Source organism: Nerophis lumbriciformis, linkage group LG12, assembly GCF_033978685.3.
Source record: "Nerophis lumbriciformis linkage group LG12, RoL_Nlum_v2.1, whole genome shotgun sequence".
In the NCBI taxonomy this organism is placed as follows: Eukaryota; Metazoa; Chordata; class Actinopteri; order Syngnathiformes; family Syngnathidae; genus Nerophis; species Nerophis lumbriciformis.
In genome coordinates, this window is record NC_084559.2 from 25,779,453 (window position 1) to 25,798,622 (window position 19,170).

The 19,170-nt window shown below is 39.4% G+C and overlaps 1 protein-coding gene across 1 annotated transcript; it reads right to left on the bottom strand.

Annotated features, from left to right (window-relative positions):
* Window positions 1-436: 436 nt before the first annotated feature.
* On the bottom strand, window positions 437-18,612 carry cyp1d1 (cytochrome P450, family 1, subfamily D, polypeptide 1). The gene is made up of 8 exons (XM_061986196.1): window positions 18,559-18,612; window positions 18,188-18,484; window positions 17,508-18,116; window positions 10,110-10,233; window positions 9,222-9,311; window positions 2,668-2,791; window positions 2,526-2,612; window positions 437-892 (listed from the first exon to the last, which is right to left on the bottom strand). The coding sequence occupies exons 2-8, from the start codon at window positions 18,464-18,466 to the stop codon at window positions 610-612; spliced, it is 1,596 nt and encodes a 531-aa protein (XP_061842180.1). The 5' UTR covers window positions 18,467-18,484; window positions 18,559-18,612; the 3' UTR covers window positions 437-609.
* Between the last annotated feature and the right edge of the window lie 558 nt (window positions 18,613-19,170).

Genomic DNA, 19,170 nt, shown 5'->3' on the forward strand with positions numbered 1-19,170 from the left:
ATTGGGCTGTCTGCACTCTCAAAGTGCATGTTGTTGCCAAATGTATTTCATATGCTGTAAACCTAGTTCATAGTTGTTAGTTTCCTTTAATGCCAAACAAACACATACCAATCGTTGGTTAGAAGGCGATCGCCGAATTCGTCCTCGCTTTCTCCCGTGTCGCTGGCTGTCGTGTCGTTTTTGTCGGTTTCGCTTGCATACGGTTCAAACCGATATGGCTCAATAGCTTCAGTTTCTTCTTCAATTTCGTTTTCGCTACCTGCCTCCACACTACAACCATCCGTTTCAATACATGCGTAATCTGTTGAATCGCTTAAGCCGCTGAAATCCGAGTCTGAATCCGAGCTAATGTCGCTATAGCTTGCTGTTCTTTCCGCCATGTTTGTTTGTATTGGCATCACTATGTGACGTCACAGGAAAAAGGACGGGTGTTTATAACGATGGTTAAAATCAGGCATTTAGAAGCTTTTTTTTAGGGATATTGCGTGATGGGTAAAATTTTGAAAAGAACTTCGAAAAATATAATGAGCCACTGGAAACTGATTTTTAATGGTTTTAACCATTCTGAAATTGTGATAATGTTCCCCTTTAAAGTTGAAGAGAACATGTCTAAAGCCTTGAGGAGATGGTTATTTTGTAGGGACGTGGCTTCATTGTCAGACCAAAATCAGTGCTGAGATCCAGCTCCTGACCTGGAACACTTTGGATTCGCAGTCTTTGGAGCAATGTGGTGAGAAAGACAAACATCTCTAAACGTGCGTATCCATCACCAAGGCAACGCCTCTTCCCCATGCCGAAGATAAGAACCTTCTCTGTGAGCTCCTTTTTAAGTATACCTGCTGAGGCCAGGAAACGACCAGGGCGAAAAACATCAGGGTCGCCCCAAAGAGCACTGAAAGGAGAAAATATTGTGAAAAATTAAATGAAAAATGACTGATAAACCAGTGAAAAATATGTTTTTTTTTTTACAAAACCCAAAACCAGTGAAGTTGGCACGTTGTGTAAATCGTAAATAAAAACAGAATACAATGATTTGCAAATCCTTTTCAACCTATGTTCAATTGAATAGACTGCAAAGACAAGATATTTAATGCTCGAACTGGAAAACTATTTTTTGCAAATATTAGCTCATTTGGAATTTGATGCCTGCAACATGTTTCAAAAAGCTGGCACAAGTGGCAAAAAAGTTGAGGAATGCTCATCAAACACTTATTTGGAACATCCCACAGGTGAACAGGGAAATTGGGAACAGGTGGGTGCCATGATTGGGTATAAAAGTAGATTCCATGAAATGCTCAGTCATTCACGAACAAGGACGGGGCGAGGGTCACCACTTTGTCAACAAATGCGTGAGCAAATTGTTGAACAGTTTAAGAAAAACCTTTCTCAACCAGCTTTTGCAAGGAATTTAGGGATTTCACCATCTACGGTCCTTAATATCATCAAAAAGTTCAGAAAATCTGGAGAAATCCCTGCACGTAAGCGATGATATTACGGACCTTCGATCCCTCAGGCGGTACTGCATCAAAAAGCGACATCAATGTGTAAAGGATATCACCACATGGGCTCAGGAACACATCAGAAAACCACTGTCAGCAACTACAGTTTGTCGCTACATCTGTAAGTGCAAGTTAAAACTCTACTATGCATTTATCAACAACACCCAGAAACACCGCCGGATTCGCTGGGCCCGAGCTCATCTGAGATGGACTGATGCAAAGTGGAAAAGTGTTCTGTTGTCTGACGAGTCCACATTTCAAATTCGTGGTTGTCGTGTCCTCCGGAACAAAGAGGAAAAAAAACATCCGGATCGTTACAGGCGCAAAGTTAAAAAGCCAGCATCTGTGATGGTATGGGGGTGTATTTATTAGTGCCCAAGGCATGAGTAACTTACACATCTGTTAAGGCACCATTAATGCTGAAAGGTACATACAGGTTTTGGAGCAACATATGTTGCCATCCAAGCAACGTTATCATGGACGCCCCTGCTTATTTCAGCAAGACAATGCCAAGCCACATGTTACAACAGCGTGGCTTCATAGCAAAAGAGTGCGGGTACTAGACTGGCCTGCCTGTAGTCCAGACCTGTCTCTGAAAATGTGTGGTGCAATATGAAGCCTAAAATACCACAACGGAGACCCCGGACTGTTGAACAACTTAAGCTGTACATCAAGCAAGAATGGAAAATAATTCCACCTGAAAAGCTTCAAAAATTGGTTTCCTCAGTTCCCAAACGTTAACTGAGTGTTGTTAAAAGGAAAGGCCATGTAACAGTGGTAAAAACGCCCCTGTGCCAACTTTTTTGCAATTTGTTGCTGCCATTAAAATCTAAGTTAATGATTATTTGCAAAAAGATATTTTGTTTCTCAGTTCGAAGATTAAATATTTTGTCTTTGCAGTCTGTTCAATTGAATATAAGTTGAAAAGGATTTGCAAATCATTGTATTCTGTTTTTATTTACGATTTACACACCGTCCAAACTTCACTAGTTTTGGGTTTTGTAAAAGACTGTTTGCTTTACTCACACATCATGGTTGACTTGATATTGGTTGATGAATACACAGGTGTCTTTGGGAATGAAGAAACCATTCAAGAGGATGTCCCTCGTGGTGCTAATGGGAGAGAGGATGATAAATACAAGAAGAGAAAAGTGACAAATTGTCTTACCAGTGAGGTATGGTGAAAGGGACGTAAGAAGCGTGACGAAACACTTCATAGATGAACGCCTCAGTGAAAGGCATGTTGACCTTGTCTGAAAATCTGGGCAACCTGGCTGTGCCAATATGGTCATCTAAAAAAATAGGGGGAAACAAAATCATCCAAAACTGGAAAGAAAAGGGAATTTTCTCGATAGCAAAGGTGTCTACTGAGGACCGTATATTTAAAAAATGAAAATCTTGTACATTAAACATGCCAAAACCAATCCTACAGTATGTACCGTATTTTTCGGAGTATAATTCGCACCGGAGTATAAGTCGCACCTGCCGAAAATGCATAATAAAGAAGGAAAAAAACATATATAAGTCGCACTGGAGTATAAGTCGCATTTTTGGGGGGAAATTTATTTGATAAAACCCAAAACCAAGAATAGACATTTGAAAGGCAATTTAAAATAAAGAATAGTGAACAACAGGCTGAATAAGTGTACGTTATATGACGCATAAATAACCAACTGAGAACGTGCCTGGTATGTTAACGTAACATATTATGGTAAGAGTCATTCAAATAACTATAACATATAGAACATGCTATACGTTTACCAAACAATCTGTCACTCCTAATCGCTAAATCCCATGAAATCTTATACGTCTAGTCTCTTACGTGAATGAGCTAAATAATATTATTTGATATTTTACGCTAATGTGTTAATAATTACACACATAAGTCGCTCCTGAGTATAAGTCGCACCCCGGGCCAAACTATGAAAAAAAATGCGACTTATAGTTTGAAAAATACTGTAGCTCAATATGAAGAAATGAGACGCAAAAACAGATATTTCCATTTTCTTTGTTTTGATTAAATCATCAGCTTATTATGAAACAGCCATCCTGCTGATGCAGGTTGCAACTGAATCGTTTATAACAACAAAAACGATAGTTTAAATTTGAAAAACATTTATTACAAAAAACACATTTAGATAATTTTGTACATTTTTTGCAGCAAAAAAACGATAACCCTTAACAATGGTTTGTTGCAAAAACAGACTAACCCAATATGGAGCCAGCCTGGCTCTAAAAATGAATAAAAACTTCTTTTTTTTCCAGAAGAATGCTTATTCGATCACTGTAATTAATTAATTTCCTCCAAACAAACACCTTATTTGGGTCCAGGCTTTACATTACATCTGATATTGACCGCTGCATCACAGGACAACAACAGCAGAGTAAACACACGATTTGGTTCAACATTTGAGAGTGGCTACACACCTATCCTGTACATTATGTACAGTACACAGCCTATAAACAGGATTTTTCCCACCGCACTGTGTCAACCTTTCTTGCTCTCACGGACCGCTCAGAACTATCAGGACAGCGTCGCTTTTTGCATCCAGTAGGCGAGGGCACCACACCCTCCCTGATTTCATCAAAGTTACTCAGATTTGTCTGTTAGTGTAACAAAGAGATTTCGGTTTCTGAAGCAAAACGGAATATTCAACAGTGAAATGCAAAAGATAAGTATTTTTCGCCGAAAATTTGATTTTACCTACCTAGAGAATGGTGTAAACATTTAGTGGTACTCACAGCTCAAAATCCGCGGAATGGCGTTTATCGGCTTTTGTATCTGAACTCTTCTTGCAGTATATGTTAGCTTATACAACGTTAAGACGTGGATGTTTTGCAATATAATACATAATATATCATTCTAAATATATATGCTACTATGCACATTTATTATGATATACTGAAATTAAAATAATTATAATATTTTTAATGGATTCAACTAATTGGCTTTGTCACCTATACAGCTTCTATAAACATATCATATACCGTATTTTTCAGACTATAAGTCGCACCGGAGTATAAGTCGCACCTGCCGAAAATGCTTAATAAAGAAGGAAAAAAAACATATAAGTCGCACTGGAGTATAAGTCGCATTTTTTGGGGAAATGTATTTGATAAAACCCAACACCAAGAATAGACATTTGAAAGGCAATTTAAAATAAAGAATAGTGAACAACAGGCTGAATAAGTGTACGTTATATGAGGCATAAATAACCAACTGAGAACGTGCCTGGTATGTTAACGTAACATATCATGGTAAGAGTCATTCAAATAACTATAACATATAGAACATGCTATACGTTTACCAAACAATCTGTGACTCCTATTCGCTAAATCCCATGAAATCTTATACGTCTAGTCTCTTACGTGAATGAGCTAAATAATATTATTTGATATTTTACGGTAATGTGTTAATAATTTTAATATTTAAAAAAATGAAAATCTTGTACATTAAACATGCCAAAACCAATCCTATGTACCGTATTTTTCGGAGTATAAGTCGCTCCTGAGTATAAGTCGCACCCCCGGCCAAACTATGAAAAAAAACTGCGACTTATAGTCCGAAAAATACGGTAAAAACCCCCATATCTCACTTTGTGTTTGAAAAAAAGATATTGTTGAAAAAATAAATAAATAAATATAAATAAAAATAAATGACTAAACAAAACTTAAAAAAAACAAAAACCTAACAATGTCAAATTTGCTTGGTCACCTCTACAACTTGTAAAGGTGACCAAGCAAACTTGTGTAACATTAAATATTACATTGAACTAAAAACTATTCTAATAGGTAACAAAGCAAAAAAGTGTAATATTCAATATTATATTGCATAAAAAAAATATTATAATTATGTTTATTTTTGGAATATGCCAAAGGCCAATAAAAACGAGTTATGTCCAGATTTATGTTTGAATAACAAACATTAGAACACTGATTTCTCCCATTTGGGTGCTGGAGGTAAATGAACACATAATAATAATGGATTCGATTTTATACATTGTTTTTTTCAGACACTTTTTACAGTTTTACAATGAGAACTGAGAACCAATATTTTTTTCACTCCACATTCCCACGATGATGGTGGTAAGCTACATTTGTAGCTACTGATGCCCTGCCTGGGGTAGACTGATTGATTGATTGATTGATTGAGACTTTTATTAGTAGATAGCACAGTACAGTACATATTCCGTACAATTGACCACTAAATGGTAACACCCGAATAAGTTTTTCAACTTGTTTAAGTCGGGATCCACGTTAATCAATTCATGGTAAGCAACGGAAACATGACTGCCAAGTTGCACCTACAACCTCTCTGACCACCACCAAACATTAATTCACATTCATACACCAGTGTGAGCGGCACTGGGAGAAAGGTGGGTGAAGTGTCTTGCCCAAAGGCAGTGACTGGAATAGATTCATGTTCGTCCTTCGTTTTCGAAGATGACCAGGTGACTTCACGTTGATTTGTGTTTGCGAAGATGGCTGATGAGGCCAATCCTTGCGCGGAATGACCGGCTGCAGTGAGGGTAGGTTATGGCTGGGGGGTTGGTTGGCTGAGAGGTGGCTGGCTGAAAGGGAGGAACTGTCTCTGGTCTTGCGGAGCTGTCGCATCCGTTCGGCTTCATGGATGCGTTTTTCCTCGAAGTCTGCTACACCATGCCAGACTGCAGAGCGCCAGTTTGAACGGTGTTGGGCATCGGCTTCCCAGGTCTCTGGTTCCAGACCACAGCCCTTGATACTGGCCTTTAGAGTGTCCTTAAAGCGTTTCCGCTGGTGCAGTTCCCCGTACAGGAGCATTTTTGGTAGGCGTTCATCTGACATGCGACAGACATGGCCAGCCCATCTCAGCTGGGAACGCTTGAGGATGGCATAGATGCCGTCCATCTCAGCCCTGTGGAGGACCTCAGTGTCTGGGATCTTGTCCTGCCACCTGATGTTGAGCAGCCTCCTGAGGGATCTCATGTGGAAGGTGTTAAGCTGTTTAGCATGCCGGCTGTATACAGTCCAGGTCTCACAGGCATACAGCAGGGCGGGTAGGACAACAGCACGGTAGACCTTTAGTTTGATCCGTAGGCTAAGCCCTCTGCGCTCCCAGACAGAACTGCGGAGTCGGCCAAATGCAGCACTTCCATGCGCTATCCTATGCATAACCTCCTCGTCGATGTTGCCCACGCGTGACAAGGACTGGAATAGATAAGATGGATTTATATATGGAAACTTCAAGTTTCTGAATGGATGCTCTACCATCTGAGTCACACCGCCACTAATGATAGTAATAGTATCAAACCCCACACATTCTTTACTACTGAATATAGAAGGTTAGAGAGACTTTTGAAGTTCATATTTTGAGTTTGTGTAAATCGAAATTTAGTCACAAATGTGCAAGTAAATTCCAAATCCCAAGCGAGTAAAGAAAGTTGAAACTTGAGTGTCTCAGAGGCTTGCGTGGCAATGGAACAATTCTGCAACCTTTTCTTTGCTAGGGCTGATTCATGGTGTCACCTCTTACTGTCCTCTGTCTTCTCTCTCTCCCTGCACTGGTACAAGGAGTCTCACAACCAGTGTTGGGTTAGTTACTGAAAACCAGTAACTAGTTACAGTTACTAGTTACTTTGTTTCAAAGGTAACTCAGTTACTAACTCAGTTACTTAAACCAAAAAGTAATGCGTTACTGTGAAAAGTAACTATTTAGTTACTTATATATTTATTTTTTATTTTTTTAAGGCCCCATTTAATGCCCTTTTAGCCTTCATTTTAGTACTGTTATTGCACTGGAGAATAATACAATCTGTTGATCAACTTGACATGCATTTGCATCACTGAACTCTGCTAAGCAATGTGCTCTACATACAACACACAAATACAAAGATATGTTTTAAAGGGCCAATTTGTTTCAGACCAGAACAAATTGACAAAACTATTTTAAATAGCTGCAACTTAACATACATAAGTAACAAACAGCATAATAACAGCATAGCTGTAAAACAAGAAAGGCACACACTACATACATAAAGCCTAACCAGGCGTTTTCTCAAGGAATTCTGAAATAAAATCATGTCTGAAGCCCAGAACACTCTACACATTTCCCCACTTAGTTTAGAGAAAAGGAAATATTAGCCTGGCCCACTAGTATCCCTCTTTAGGTTTGTGAACTTTATAGTCTAAACATTTAGAGTGATGTGATAATCAAACACTCTAAAAGTTTAAAATGAAAGAGTATATAAGAGAATTGACAGAGTGTGTGTACCTTCAGTGTGCAGTGCCTCGTTAAAATCCAGCCGCTGTTGGAAGTGGAGGTGAGTGTGTGTCTCTTTACTAGCTTCGTCGAAGCATGTTGTTTTTGTCGCTGTTTCAGCATATTTGAAACTTACATTCAACTAAAATGTTCTTTTCTTCGTGGTCGATAAAAGAAACGTACTGAAAATATCTCCATTTTAAGAAACTCGGCTTCGGGGTTCGCCATGACGTCTTGATAGTAGACACAGACACGCCCCCTCCCACACACACACACACACGTACACACAGACAGCGCGCGGCGCGCCTCTTTTTTGTCGCCTCTTCAGCAGCGCTGCAACACTCAGATCTTCTCAGTTTCTAGCCGATACTACATAAAAAATAACGCAAAATAACGCAGTAACGCATCATGTAGTAACGGTAACGGAGTTACTGAATATAAAAAATAACGCGTTAGATTACTAGTTACCGCCGATAGTAACGGCGTTACAGTAACGCGTTACTTTGTAACGCGTTAGTCCCAACACTGCTCACAACATACTGGACTGAAGTTCTGCAAGAGTGCCGCAAAAAAAAAAAAACGCTCTGGCTTCATCATATTGGACTACGCTTGTGCTACTTTCTTTTTTCGGTTGTTGAATTCCCATACTTGCCAACCCTCCCGGATTTTCCGGGAGACTCCCGAAATTCAGCGCTTCTCCCGAAAACCTCCCGGGAAAAATTTTCTCCTGAAAATCTTATATGGATGGGAGGGGGGAGGTGTTTGTTATGCGGGATTAATTTGTGGCATATTAAATATAAACCTGGTTGTGTTGTGGCTAGTAGAGTATATATATGTCTTGTGTTTATTTACTGTTTTAGTCATTCCCAGCTGAATATCAGGTCCCACCCGCCTCTCACAGCATCTTCCCTATCTGAATCGCTCCCACTGCCCTCTAGTCCTTCACTCTCACTTTCCTCATCCACAAATCTTTCATCCTCGCTCAAATTAATGGGGAAATCGTCGCTTTCTCGGTCCGAATCGCTCTCGCTGCTGGTGGCCATGATTGTAAACAATGTGCGGATGTGAGGAGCTCCACAACCTGTGACGTCACGCGCATATCGTCTGCTACTTCCGGTACAGGCAAGGCTTTTTTTATCAGCAACCAAAAGTTGCGAACTTTATCGTCGATGTTCTCTACTAAATCCTTTCAGCAAAAATATGGCAATATCACGAAATGATCAAGTATGACACATAGAATGGACCTGCTATCCCCGTTTAAATAAGAAAATCGCATTTCAGTAGGCCTTTAAAAAAACTCGCAATACTTTTTCATACAATAGCAATTCAGTAAAATAAAAATGTATGTGCAATACAAAAATCAACTATAGTTGAACATAACTTTGCAACCATTTTGAGTCACTCATGTGTTACGTTATTGTTATGCATGTTCAGCATTGTTTTGTTTATATTTACAAGCAATACACAGAGAAAGGGCATCTCACCTATTTCTTGGTGTATCCTGTCTTGAATGTCAGGGAACTTGATGAGATATAAAAGGCTCCACTGTAAACCAGCGATGATGGTATCAAAGCCTTTTGGCACACAGCAGAGCAAGAGAACAAAACCACATTTATCATTGTCAACCATTTGTGTTGTTATAGGTCAGGGGTCGGCAACCCAAAATGTTGAAAGAGCCATATTGGACCAAAAATACAAAAACAAATCTGTCTGGAGCCGCAAAAAAATTAAAAGCCATATTACATACAGATAGTGTGTCATGAGATATAAATTGAATTAAGAGGATTTAAAGGAAACTAAATGACCTCAAATATAGTTACAAATGAGGCATAATGATGCAATATGTACATATAGCTAGCCTAAATAGCATGTTAGCATCGATTAGCTTGCAGTCATGCAGTGACCAAATATGTCTGATTAGCACTCCACACAAGTCAATAACATCAACAGAACTCACCTTTCATGCACAACGTTAAAAGTTTGGTGGACAAAATGAGACAGAAAAAGAAGTGGCATAAAACACGTCCTAGAAAGTCGGAGAAAGTTATACATGTAAACAAACTACTGTGAGTTCAAGGACCGCCAAAATTAGTAGGACAAAACGGCGCTCGACAAATACTCGAATCAGTGAAGCATGTTTAATATAAACAGTGTGCTTTATAACAATTAGGGAGGCTTGTGTCATGTTTGTCCTCCTACAGAAACCATATTAAAACAAAAAATAAAAAAAATTCCCCCCTCATCTTTTTCCATTTTTCATACATTTTTAAAAAGCTCCAGAGAGCCACTAGGGCGGCGCTAAAGATGCGGCTCTAGAGCCGCGGGTTGCCGACCCCTGTTATAGGTGCAATGTTCACTCTTGTAAATCTCACCTGCTCCAAAGATGTCGACGACAGTATGAATAATCTGAGAGTTGGAGAGTGTGGACTTGTGCTTGCTTTCTTCCCGGTCCTCACAAAGTGCAATCAGAGCATCTGTGATGTCACGAATACAGTTCTGCAAACACACACACACACACACACACACACACACAATTTAGGCTACATTAAATGAATTATTTGCTTCGTTATCATACAAATCAAAATGAATAACAAGTTCATCATTATTACTTTATGATTATGTGGAAAAAGATTAAGGTCATCAGTTAAGGTTCAACGCGCATGTTCCAGAGGGTTGCTAATTTCTAATTAGAGTGCATGCCAGCATTTAGCTGCTCTGCCCAAGAACAAAAGTATCTGCTGGGAAACTTGTTTGTTATTCTTTGGCTACTGTTGAACTCTGAATGGCTGCTGTATGAGTGGACTCTGGTGAAAAAAAACTGGGGGAAAAAACAACAACACTTGCAGGGAGAATAACTCATTTTCCTGAAAATAGTACAAACCCCGTTTCCATATGAGTTGGGAAATTGTGTTCGATGTAAATATAAACGGAATACAATGAGTTGCAAATCATTTTCAACCCATATTCAATTGAATGCACTACAAAGACAACATATTTAATGTTCAAACTGACAAACATTTTTTTTTTTTTGCAAATAATCATTAACTTTAGAATTTGATGCCAGTAACACGTGACAAAGAAGTTGGGAAAGGTGGCAATAAATACTGATAAAGTTGAGGAATGCTCGTCAAACACTTATTTGGAACATCCCACAGGTGAACAGGCAAATTGGGAACAGGTGGGTGCCATGATTGGGTATAAAAGTAGATTCCATGAAATGCTCAGTCATTCACAAACAAGGATGGGGCGAGGGTCACCACTTTGTCAACAAATGCGTGAGCAAATTGTTGAACAATTTAAGAAAAACATTTCTCAACCAGCTATTGCAAGGAATTTAGGGATTTCACCATCTACGGTCCGTAATATCATCAAAGGGTTCAGAGAATCTGGAGAACTCACTGCACGTAAGCAGCTAAGCACGTGTGACGTTCGATCCCTCAGGCTGTACTGCATCAACAAGCGACATCAGTGTGTAAAGGATATCACCACATGGGCTCAGGAACACTTCAGAAACCCACTGTCAGTAACTACAGTTGGTCGCTGCATCTGTAAATGCAAGTTAAAACTCTCTTATGCAAGGCAAAAACCGTTTAATAACAACACCCAGAAACGCCGTCGGCTTCATGCCCTTTCCCAACTACTTTAGCACGTGTTGCAGCCATGAAATTATAAGTTAATTATTATTTGCAAAAAAAAAAATAAAGTTTATGAGTTTGAACATCAAATATCTTGTCTTTGTAGTGCATTCAATTGAATGTGGGTTGAAAAGGATTTGCAAATCATTGTATTCCGTTTATATTTACATCTAACACAATTTCCCAACTCATATGGAAACGGGGTTTGTACCTTTGTCAAGAGAGCAGGTATAATTTTATGTATTGCAGTAAGCTTGGGAAAATGATTTGTTAGGATGTGTAGCCTGGATGTGCAATGCCAGTGGATTAAACTGCATATAGACCAGGGGTGTGAAACTCATTTTAGATCGGGGGCCACATGGAGAAAAATCTACTCCCAAGTGGGCCGGACTGGTAAAATCACGGCACGATAACTTAAAAATAAAGACAACTTCTGTCAATACGTGGACTATGGGTTGTTTTGTTTTTGCGGAATGCAAAGGAAAGTTGGCGTGGGCAAGGCGTGAATGTAAGTACATATTTTATTTTAAACACTAACGGACTACAAAAAAAGAAGCAAACAAAAGGCGCGCACAATGGCGGAGAACAAACTTGACTAATGAAAACAAAAGACTAGCACAAAGGCAATTAACTATGAACAATAAACAAAAACTTACTTGGCATGGAACTATGGTAGCATGAAGACAAACAGAGGTAGCAGGGGTGTCAGAAGTAGCATGGTATGATAGGATAGATAATGTCACCAGCCGATCAACAGAAACAGACAGTCTTAAATAGCACTGACATGATTAGTGACAGGTGTGCAAGTGCAAAGCGTGAGACAGGTGCGTGACATGGCAGGTGAAAACTAATGGGTTGCTATGGTGACAAAAAAAACAGCAGTGCACAAAGAGTCCAAAAACAAAACCGAACATGACTAAAACAAAAACATGATCAACAGACATGACAACTTCCGATTGTTTTCTTTGTTTAAAAATAGAACAAGCACATTCTGAAAATGTACAAATCATAATGTTGTTGGGGTTATTTTTACACTTACATGTTGCGGTTAATAGTATTCCATTTTTATTTGTCGTTATTTATATTTTCTGAATAAATTATATGATAATGTTCATCAGTCAACTCATTGGTGTTCATTTTCAATCTATGAAGATAAAAAACTTATATCAAAATCAAATCACAGTACCGTATTTTTCGGACTATAAGTCGCAGTTTTTTTCATAGTTTGGCCGGGGGTGCGACTTATACTCAGGAGCGACTTATGTGTGAAATTATTAACACATTACCGTAAAATATCAAATAATATTATTTAGCTCATTCACGTAAAAGACTAGACGTATGAGATTTCATGGGATTTAGCGATTAGGAGTGACAGATTGTTTGGTAAACGTATAGCATGTTCTATATGTTATAGTTATTTGAATGACTCTTACCATAATATGTTACGTTGACGTACCAGGCACGTTCTCAGTTGGTTATTTATGCCTCATATAACGTACACTTATTCAGCCTGTTGTTCACTATTCTTTATTTTAAATTGCTTTTCAAATGTCTATTCTTGGTGTTGGGTTTTATCAAATAAATTTCCCCAAAAAATGCGACTTATACTCCAGTGCGACCTATATATGTTTTTTTCCTTCTTTATTATGCATTTTCGGCAGGTGCGACTTATACTCCAGAGCGACTTATACTCCGAAAAATACGGTATGTTACTTATGTAGTTTGATCATTTTCCTCGACTGATGTACTAACATCATGTGGTTTATTTTGTACCTATGTAGCATCATCAACAAAGATACAAAGAATTTCTATTTCGGTATCCAGTGGACACATTTAGAACAGCAGTTTCTTTCATTAAAAATGTTTTAGATTTTTTTATACTTAGCAAACTCATCTTGCAGGTCGAATAAAACCTGTTCCCGGGCCTGATCCGGCTCTCGGGCCGTATGTTTGACGCCCCTTATATAGACACAGCATTATGATTAACCAAATACCTCAAAAGGTTAAAAGTTAAAAACATTTTGTTAAAATTTGGAATGAAGTAAATAAGCCATGGTTTCAACAAAGTGAGATATTGCATATCAAGTCCATAAGGAGAAGAAAACAACATTCGGTCATCCAATACAGTGCAATACCTCCAGTTTCCTTCACACAGACATGTCCAATTTATCTTTTGAGCACTCCTCCTTCCCTTTTATTCTTGCACAATGTATGGTGCAGAAACAGTTGCTTGTGAACCAAAGTAAATACATTGATTTCGGTATATAACAGTTACCAGTGTAATGATAAACTACGGTAAAGTTTAGTGAGTATCACCGTTTCAAATGCGTATTTATCGCAAAACCATTATTGATTCCTGCACTTTGGAAAACTGAGTGATTTTTGTAATTTCCAAGAGAAAAAACTGATCAGTTGATAGCTTGAATCAGGGGTGTCAAAGTCAAGGCCCGCGGGCCAGATTTGGCCCGCGAATGAATTATCGATGGCCCCTGGAATGATATTAGTATTAGAACCGGCCCGCAGGCCACAGCCGCCTGCTGTTGTTTTGCACGCACCAATACGCCATCAGCGTTGGCGCTAGGAATTTTCAAAAAGGGGTCCCAGGGACCCAATCAAGTCATAAAAATGGGGTCCCACAGTAAATTTTCGGTTTCCCACTTTTTTGTAACCGTTTTGAAAACAAATGATAAATGCATGCATTATCCTGTTATATCTCACATTCTATATTGTGTTTTGGAAAAAGGTTGTCATAAACGTTATTTATTTCATTGAAAAAAATAATACAAAAGAAAACTACTTTTTATGCATATGTACATTTATTCAGTTATAAACATTCATTCAATTTCTTCTTTCCTTCATGGATCTAAACTTTTCCGCTGCCGGTATTTTTTCTATATTTTTACTGTAATATTTTCAGAATATGTTTGTTCTATTTTTCGCCAAAGTAAGACAAAGAAAACAATCTGAAATTGTCTTCGTTTTTTAGTTTTAATGCCATGATTTTAATAGTCCGGCCCGCTTGTGCACAGATTTTCCAGGGCCGGGAGGTGGCACTAGTGGGGCAGTACAAGTACCTGGGAGTCCACTTGAACAGCAGACTGGACTGGAAGGACAACAGCAAAGTTGTATACAAGAAAGGCATGAGCAGACTCTTTTTCCTGAGGAAGCTTAGGTCCTTTAATGCAGTGTTTTTCAACCACTGTGCCACGGCACACTAGTGTGCCGTGAGATATTGTCTGGTGTGCCGTGGGAAATTATGCAACTTCATCTAATTGGTCCAAAAAATATTTTTGCAAATCAATAATCATAATCTGCAGATAAAGTGCCGTTGTCTAGTGCCAGTGCTGTGTGGAGCTTGGCAGGGTAACCATGTAATACTCCATATCAGTAGGTGGCAGCAGGTAGTTCATTGCTTTGTAGAAGTCGGAACGCGTTGAGGATGGTTTGTCGTGATCCCAATATGCAGAGCACAGCGGGTGTGTAACGCTTAAACCAAAAATTAACAAAAGGCAAGTCCCGCTAGGAAAAGGCACTGAAGCATAGGGATGGCTATGGAAAACAAAAGTAAAACTGAGCTGGCTACAAAGTTAACAAAAACAGAATGCTGGACGACAGCAAAAACTTACAGCATGTGGAGCAGAGACGGCGTCCACAAAGTACATCCGTACATTACATGACAATCAACAATGTCCCCACAAAACAGGATAGCGTACGCACAACTTGAATAGTCTTTTTGCGATTGCGAAAACAAAGCAGGTGCGGGCAATAGCACTCAAAGGAAGGTGAGAAGCGGCTACAGGAGAACACCAACAAAACAGGAAGGGCCACCAAAATAACAGCGCAAGACAGAAACTAAAGCACTACACAGAAAACAACAACAAACTCAAAATAAGGCACGACAACCTGATGGAGTTTCATTTTTTAACCTTTTCTGCTGGTGGTGTGCCTCCGTATTTTTTTAATGAAAAAATGTACCTTGGCTCAAAAAAGGTTGAAAAACACTGCTTTAATGTTTGTGCAGCAAGCTGTTGGAGGTCTGTTTGCAGTCTGTTGTGGCCAGTGCCCTGTACTTTGCAGTGGTTTGTTGGGGGAGCAGCACCAGCAAAAGGGACTTAAACCGGATTGACAAACTGATCCGGAACGCCAGCCAAACTATTGGCAAGCAGTTGGACATCATGGACAATCCTGCCCACCCACTCCACCAGACAATTGAGGGACAGCGGAGCTCATACTCCAACAGGCTCCTTCAGCTTGGTTCCCACAGTGTTTGATTCAAGAACTCCTTCATTCCACACTCCATCCAACTGTATAATCACTCGCCATACAGCAATAGATGATATCTGTCTATTACCTGACTGCTTCTATGTTAGCTACCTCTCTTTGTTTATAATGTATATTTTCTGTTGGGTCTTCTCTCTATTTTATGCTGCCCTTTTTTTTTTTGCTGCAGCTGTTAATTATACTGTAGTATTGTACATGGTAAATGTTTTATATTGTCTATTGTCATGATCCATGTCCCGGATCATGTTTTATGTACTGTTAGTTTTGGACTTCATATTCCTGTTTTTTGTGCACCCTTGTTTGTTTTAGTTACCATGGTTACTTATTATTTCCACCTGCCTCTGATTAGTGTTCGCCCGCTCACCTGCTGCCCGAGCACTAAACAGAGGCATTATTTAAACCTGCCTAGCCCTCCAGTCAGTGCTGGAGTATTGTTTGTTGTATGCTGTGGACTCCCTGTTTCATGCAATGCTCTGTTCATGCTTGTTTTCTGGAGATACCATAGTTCATGCTGATTATTTCATGCTTAGTTCATGCTGCTTGTGCCTTGCCAAGTAAGTTTTGTTTATTTATGCCACAGTTAGCGACTTTTTGTTTCATGTCCATAGTTCAGGCTAAGTGTTGGCTTTTGTTTCCTGCGTTAAGTTGTGCCTTCGCCTTGTGCGCCTTTTTGTTTTCACCTTTTTTTGAACATTAAAACCATGTTTTCTTGTACACCGCCTGTCATCTCTGCATCTTGGGGTTCGTCACCTCCACATCATGACATCTATATTATATACTGCAGTGGTTCTCAACCTTTTTTCAGTGATGTACCCCCTGTGAACATTTTTTTAATTCAAGTACCCCCTAATCAGAGCAAAGCATTTTTGGTTGAAAAAAAAGAGATACAGAAGTAAAATACAGCACTATGTCATCAGTTTCTGATTTATTAAATTGTATAACAGTGCAACATATTGCTCATTTGTAGTGGTCTTTCTTGAACTATTTGGAAAAAAAGATATAAAAATAACTAAAAACTTGTTGAAAAATAAACAAGTGATTCAATTATAAATGAAGATGTCTACACATAGAAGTAATCATCAACTTAAAGTGCCCTCTTTGGGGATTGTAATAGAGATCCATCTGAATTCATGAACTTAATACTAAACCTTTCTTCACAAAAAAAGAAATCTTTAATATCAATATTTATGGAACATGTCAACAAAAAATCTAGCTGTCAACACTGAATATTGCATTGTTGCATTGTAATGAATGGAATAGCCTACTTGATTTGATGTTCAGTTTATGAACTTACATTCATATTTTGTTGAAGTATTATTCAATAAATATATTTATAAAGGATTTTTGAATTGTTGCTATTTTTAGAATATTTTAAAAAAATCTCACGTATTCCTTGGCATACCTGCAAGTACCCCCACGGGTACGCGTACCCCCATTTGAGAACCACTGATATACTGTATATATATATATATATATATATATATATATATATATATATATATATATATATATAATATGCAAATATTACATATATGTTATATTTTATATTGCTACTATGGTACATTTTTAGTCTACTTTATACCTGCATTATCCTTTCCATCCTTACACTTTCCATCATTTGTAACTGAGCTACTGTGTGGAACAATTTCCCTTGTGGATCAATAAAGTTTGTCTAAGTCTAAGTCTAAGTCTATATGCTACCAGGCAAAGACCTGTGACCCACTAGCTGAGAATCACAAATTTTCGGCATATTGAAATACTGCATTTCCATACAAAATACCAAAAGAGTCGGTCAAAATCCACATTAATTCCTACACATGGGGATTTAGGTCTACAGGCCGCCAGTGGCCTTACCTTGTCAAAAGTGCAGATGTGCTCCTCGATACTTCTCTCCATGAAGCTATTCATCCTGTGGATATGTTGCACCATCTTCCTCAGAGATGGACTGGGAAAGTAACGGAACACAGGAAAGAAATCTGCCAGGTTCCCTGCAGCAAAGATCCTTAGGACCTCATTGTTGATGTGGACAACAGTGAGGAACTCTTTGTCATTGTGGTCATATCTTTTCCCAAAACAGAGGGCACAGACCACATTTGCTACAGATGTGACCAGCTGCCTCACCGGGTCGATACCTGTCATTTCCAGCTCCTTAGCGGCTTGTTCCTGAAGGACCTTCACCATCTCTGAGGCCTCAGCGCAGACATGCTCCTCCAGCAGGCATGTGGCCCCAGATTCCCTGGGCTCAGCCTGAGAGAAGGACCTGAGGGCATTCTTGCACAGCTTCTTGTGCAGCATCCAGGTGTGTCCATACTTCTCGCTGAAAGTCATACTGGTCCCGTTGGCAACGGCAGAAAAGGTGAAAAGGTCTGGACGCCCGGCAAAAGCATCCCCTTGGCGAACGAGAGCCTGTCTGATGGTGGCGTATCCACTCAGGACTACAACAGTCAAAGAACCAAGACGAATCTGAAGCATAGAAACAATCAAAAATGGTGTATGATGGATCTTATGAAAATGCTTTAAAAGACATTTCCTACCTTGAAAACATCTCCATACTGGTGTCTCAGTTGCGTCAAGGAAAGATGAATTTGGTCGCCCATCTGGAGAAGATTGCCAACAAGGGGCCAAGGTGTAGGACCAGGGGGAGGCGGGTGAATATCGAGGTCAGAGTCGAAATGGTGAGAGAGGTATCTCTGACCCTTGCGACCGCAAAGAGCCATCAGAAGAAGGGTTAGAAGGCAGAGAACAAGAGTAACACTGGAGATGGAGGCACTAGGGTTCTCTTTAGGCAGAAGGGTCCCAAACATCGGCCTCATCTTGAAAGGATGAAGTTGCTAAGAAAATAATACAATTTATGACGGAGAAAGATTCAAAACAGAAAGAAAAATAAAGATGTTTCAAAACCCACCTTGCAGTTACCACTTGGTCCAATACATCTCTCACCTGGCAGAAGGTAAGAGAGACTCACAGCCTGGGACGTCCTTTTCAAGCAAAGCCGGGGCCCCCTGCAGAGGGAGCTGCTGCCCTCACGCAATAGAAAACTGTCACATGGCGAGAAACTTGGCTGAGCGTGAACTCAGCTCAGTCAGCCAGGGAGGGCTTTGGTTCATTAATTTGCAAACCAGACCCATGGGCCCCCTCCTTTTCTGGTGGTTCTGTTCTTTTTGTTGCAGAAATGCAGGAACAATTTTGGTGGATCGAGAAGCTATGAAGTCATCTTCACTGGGTCAACACCATTGGCGTTGTTAGGCATATTTTAGCCCCCCTAAAATATTCTTAAGCCCCCCTAAATAATTTGGTGTTTTTTTGTTTTTTTTTACAAATACATGCCGACATAGTCATTATAAAGTGGCCCGAATATGAGTTTAAATAAATAATCATATAACCTGTTATTATTCACTCAGTTTCCCCTCACTTCGTAGCGTAAGGTAGAGAGCCCCTTTAGTGCGTCGGTATCCAATCCATTCCACTTGTTCATATAGAAAATGCCCACATCACTCAAATTCCAGTCCGCATTTTC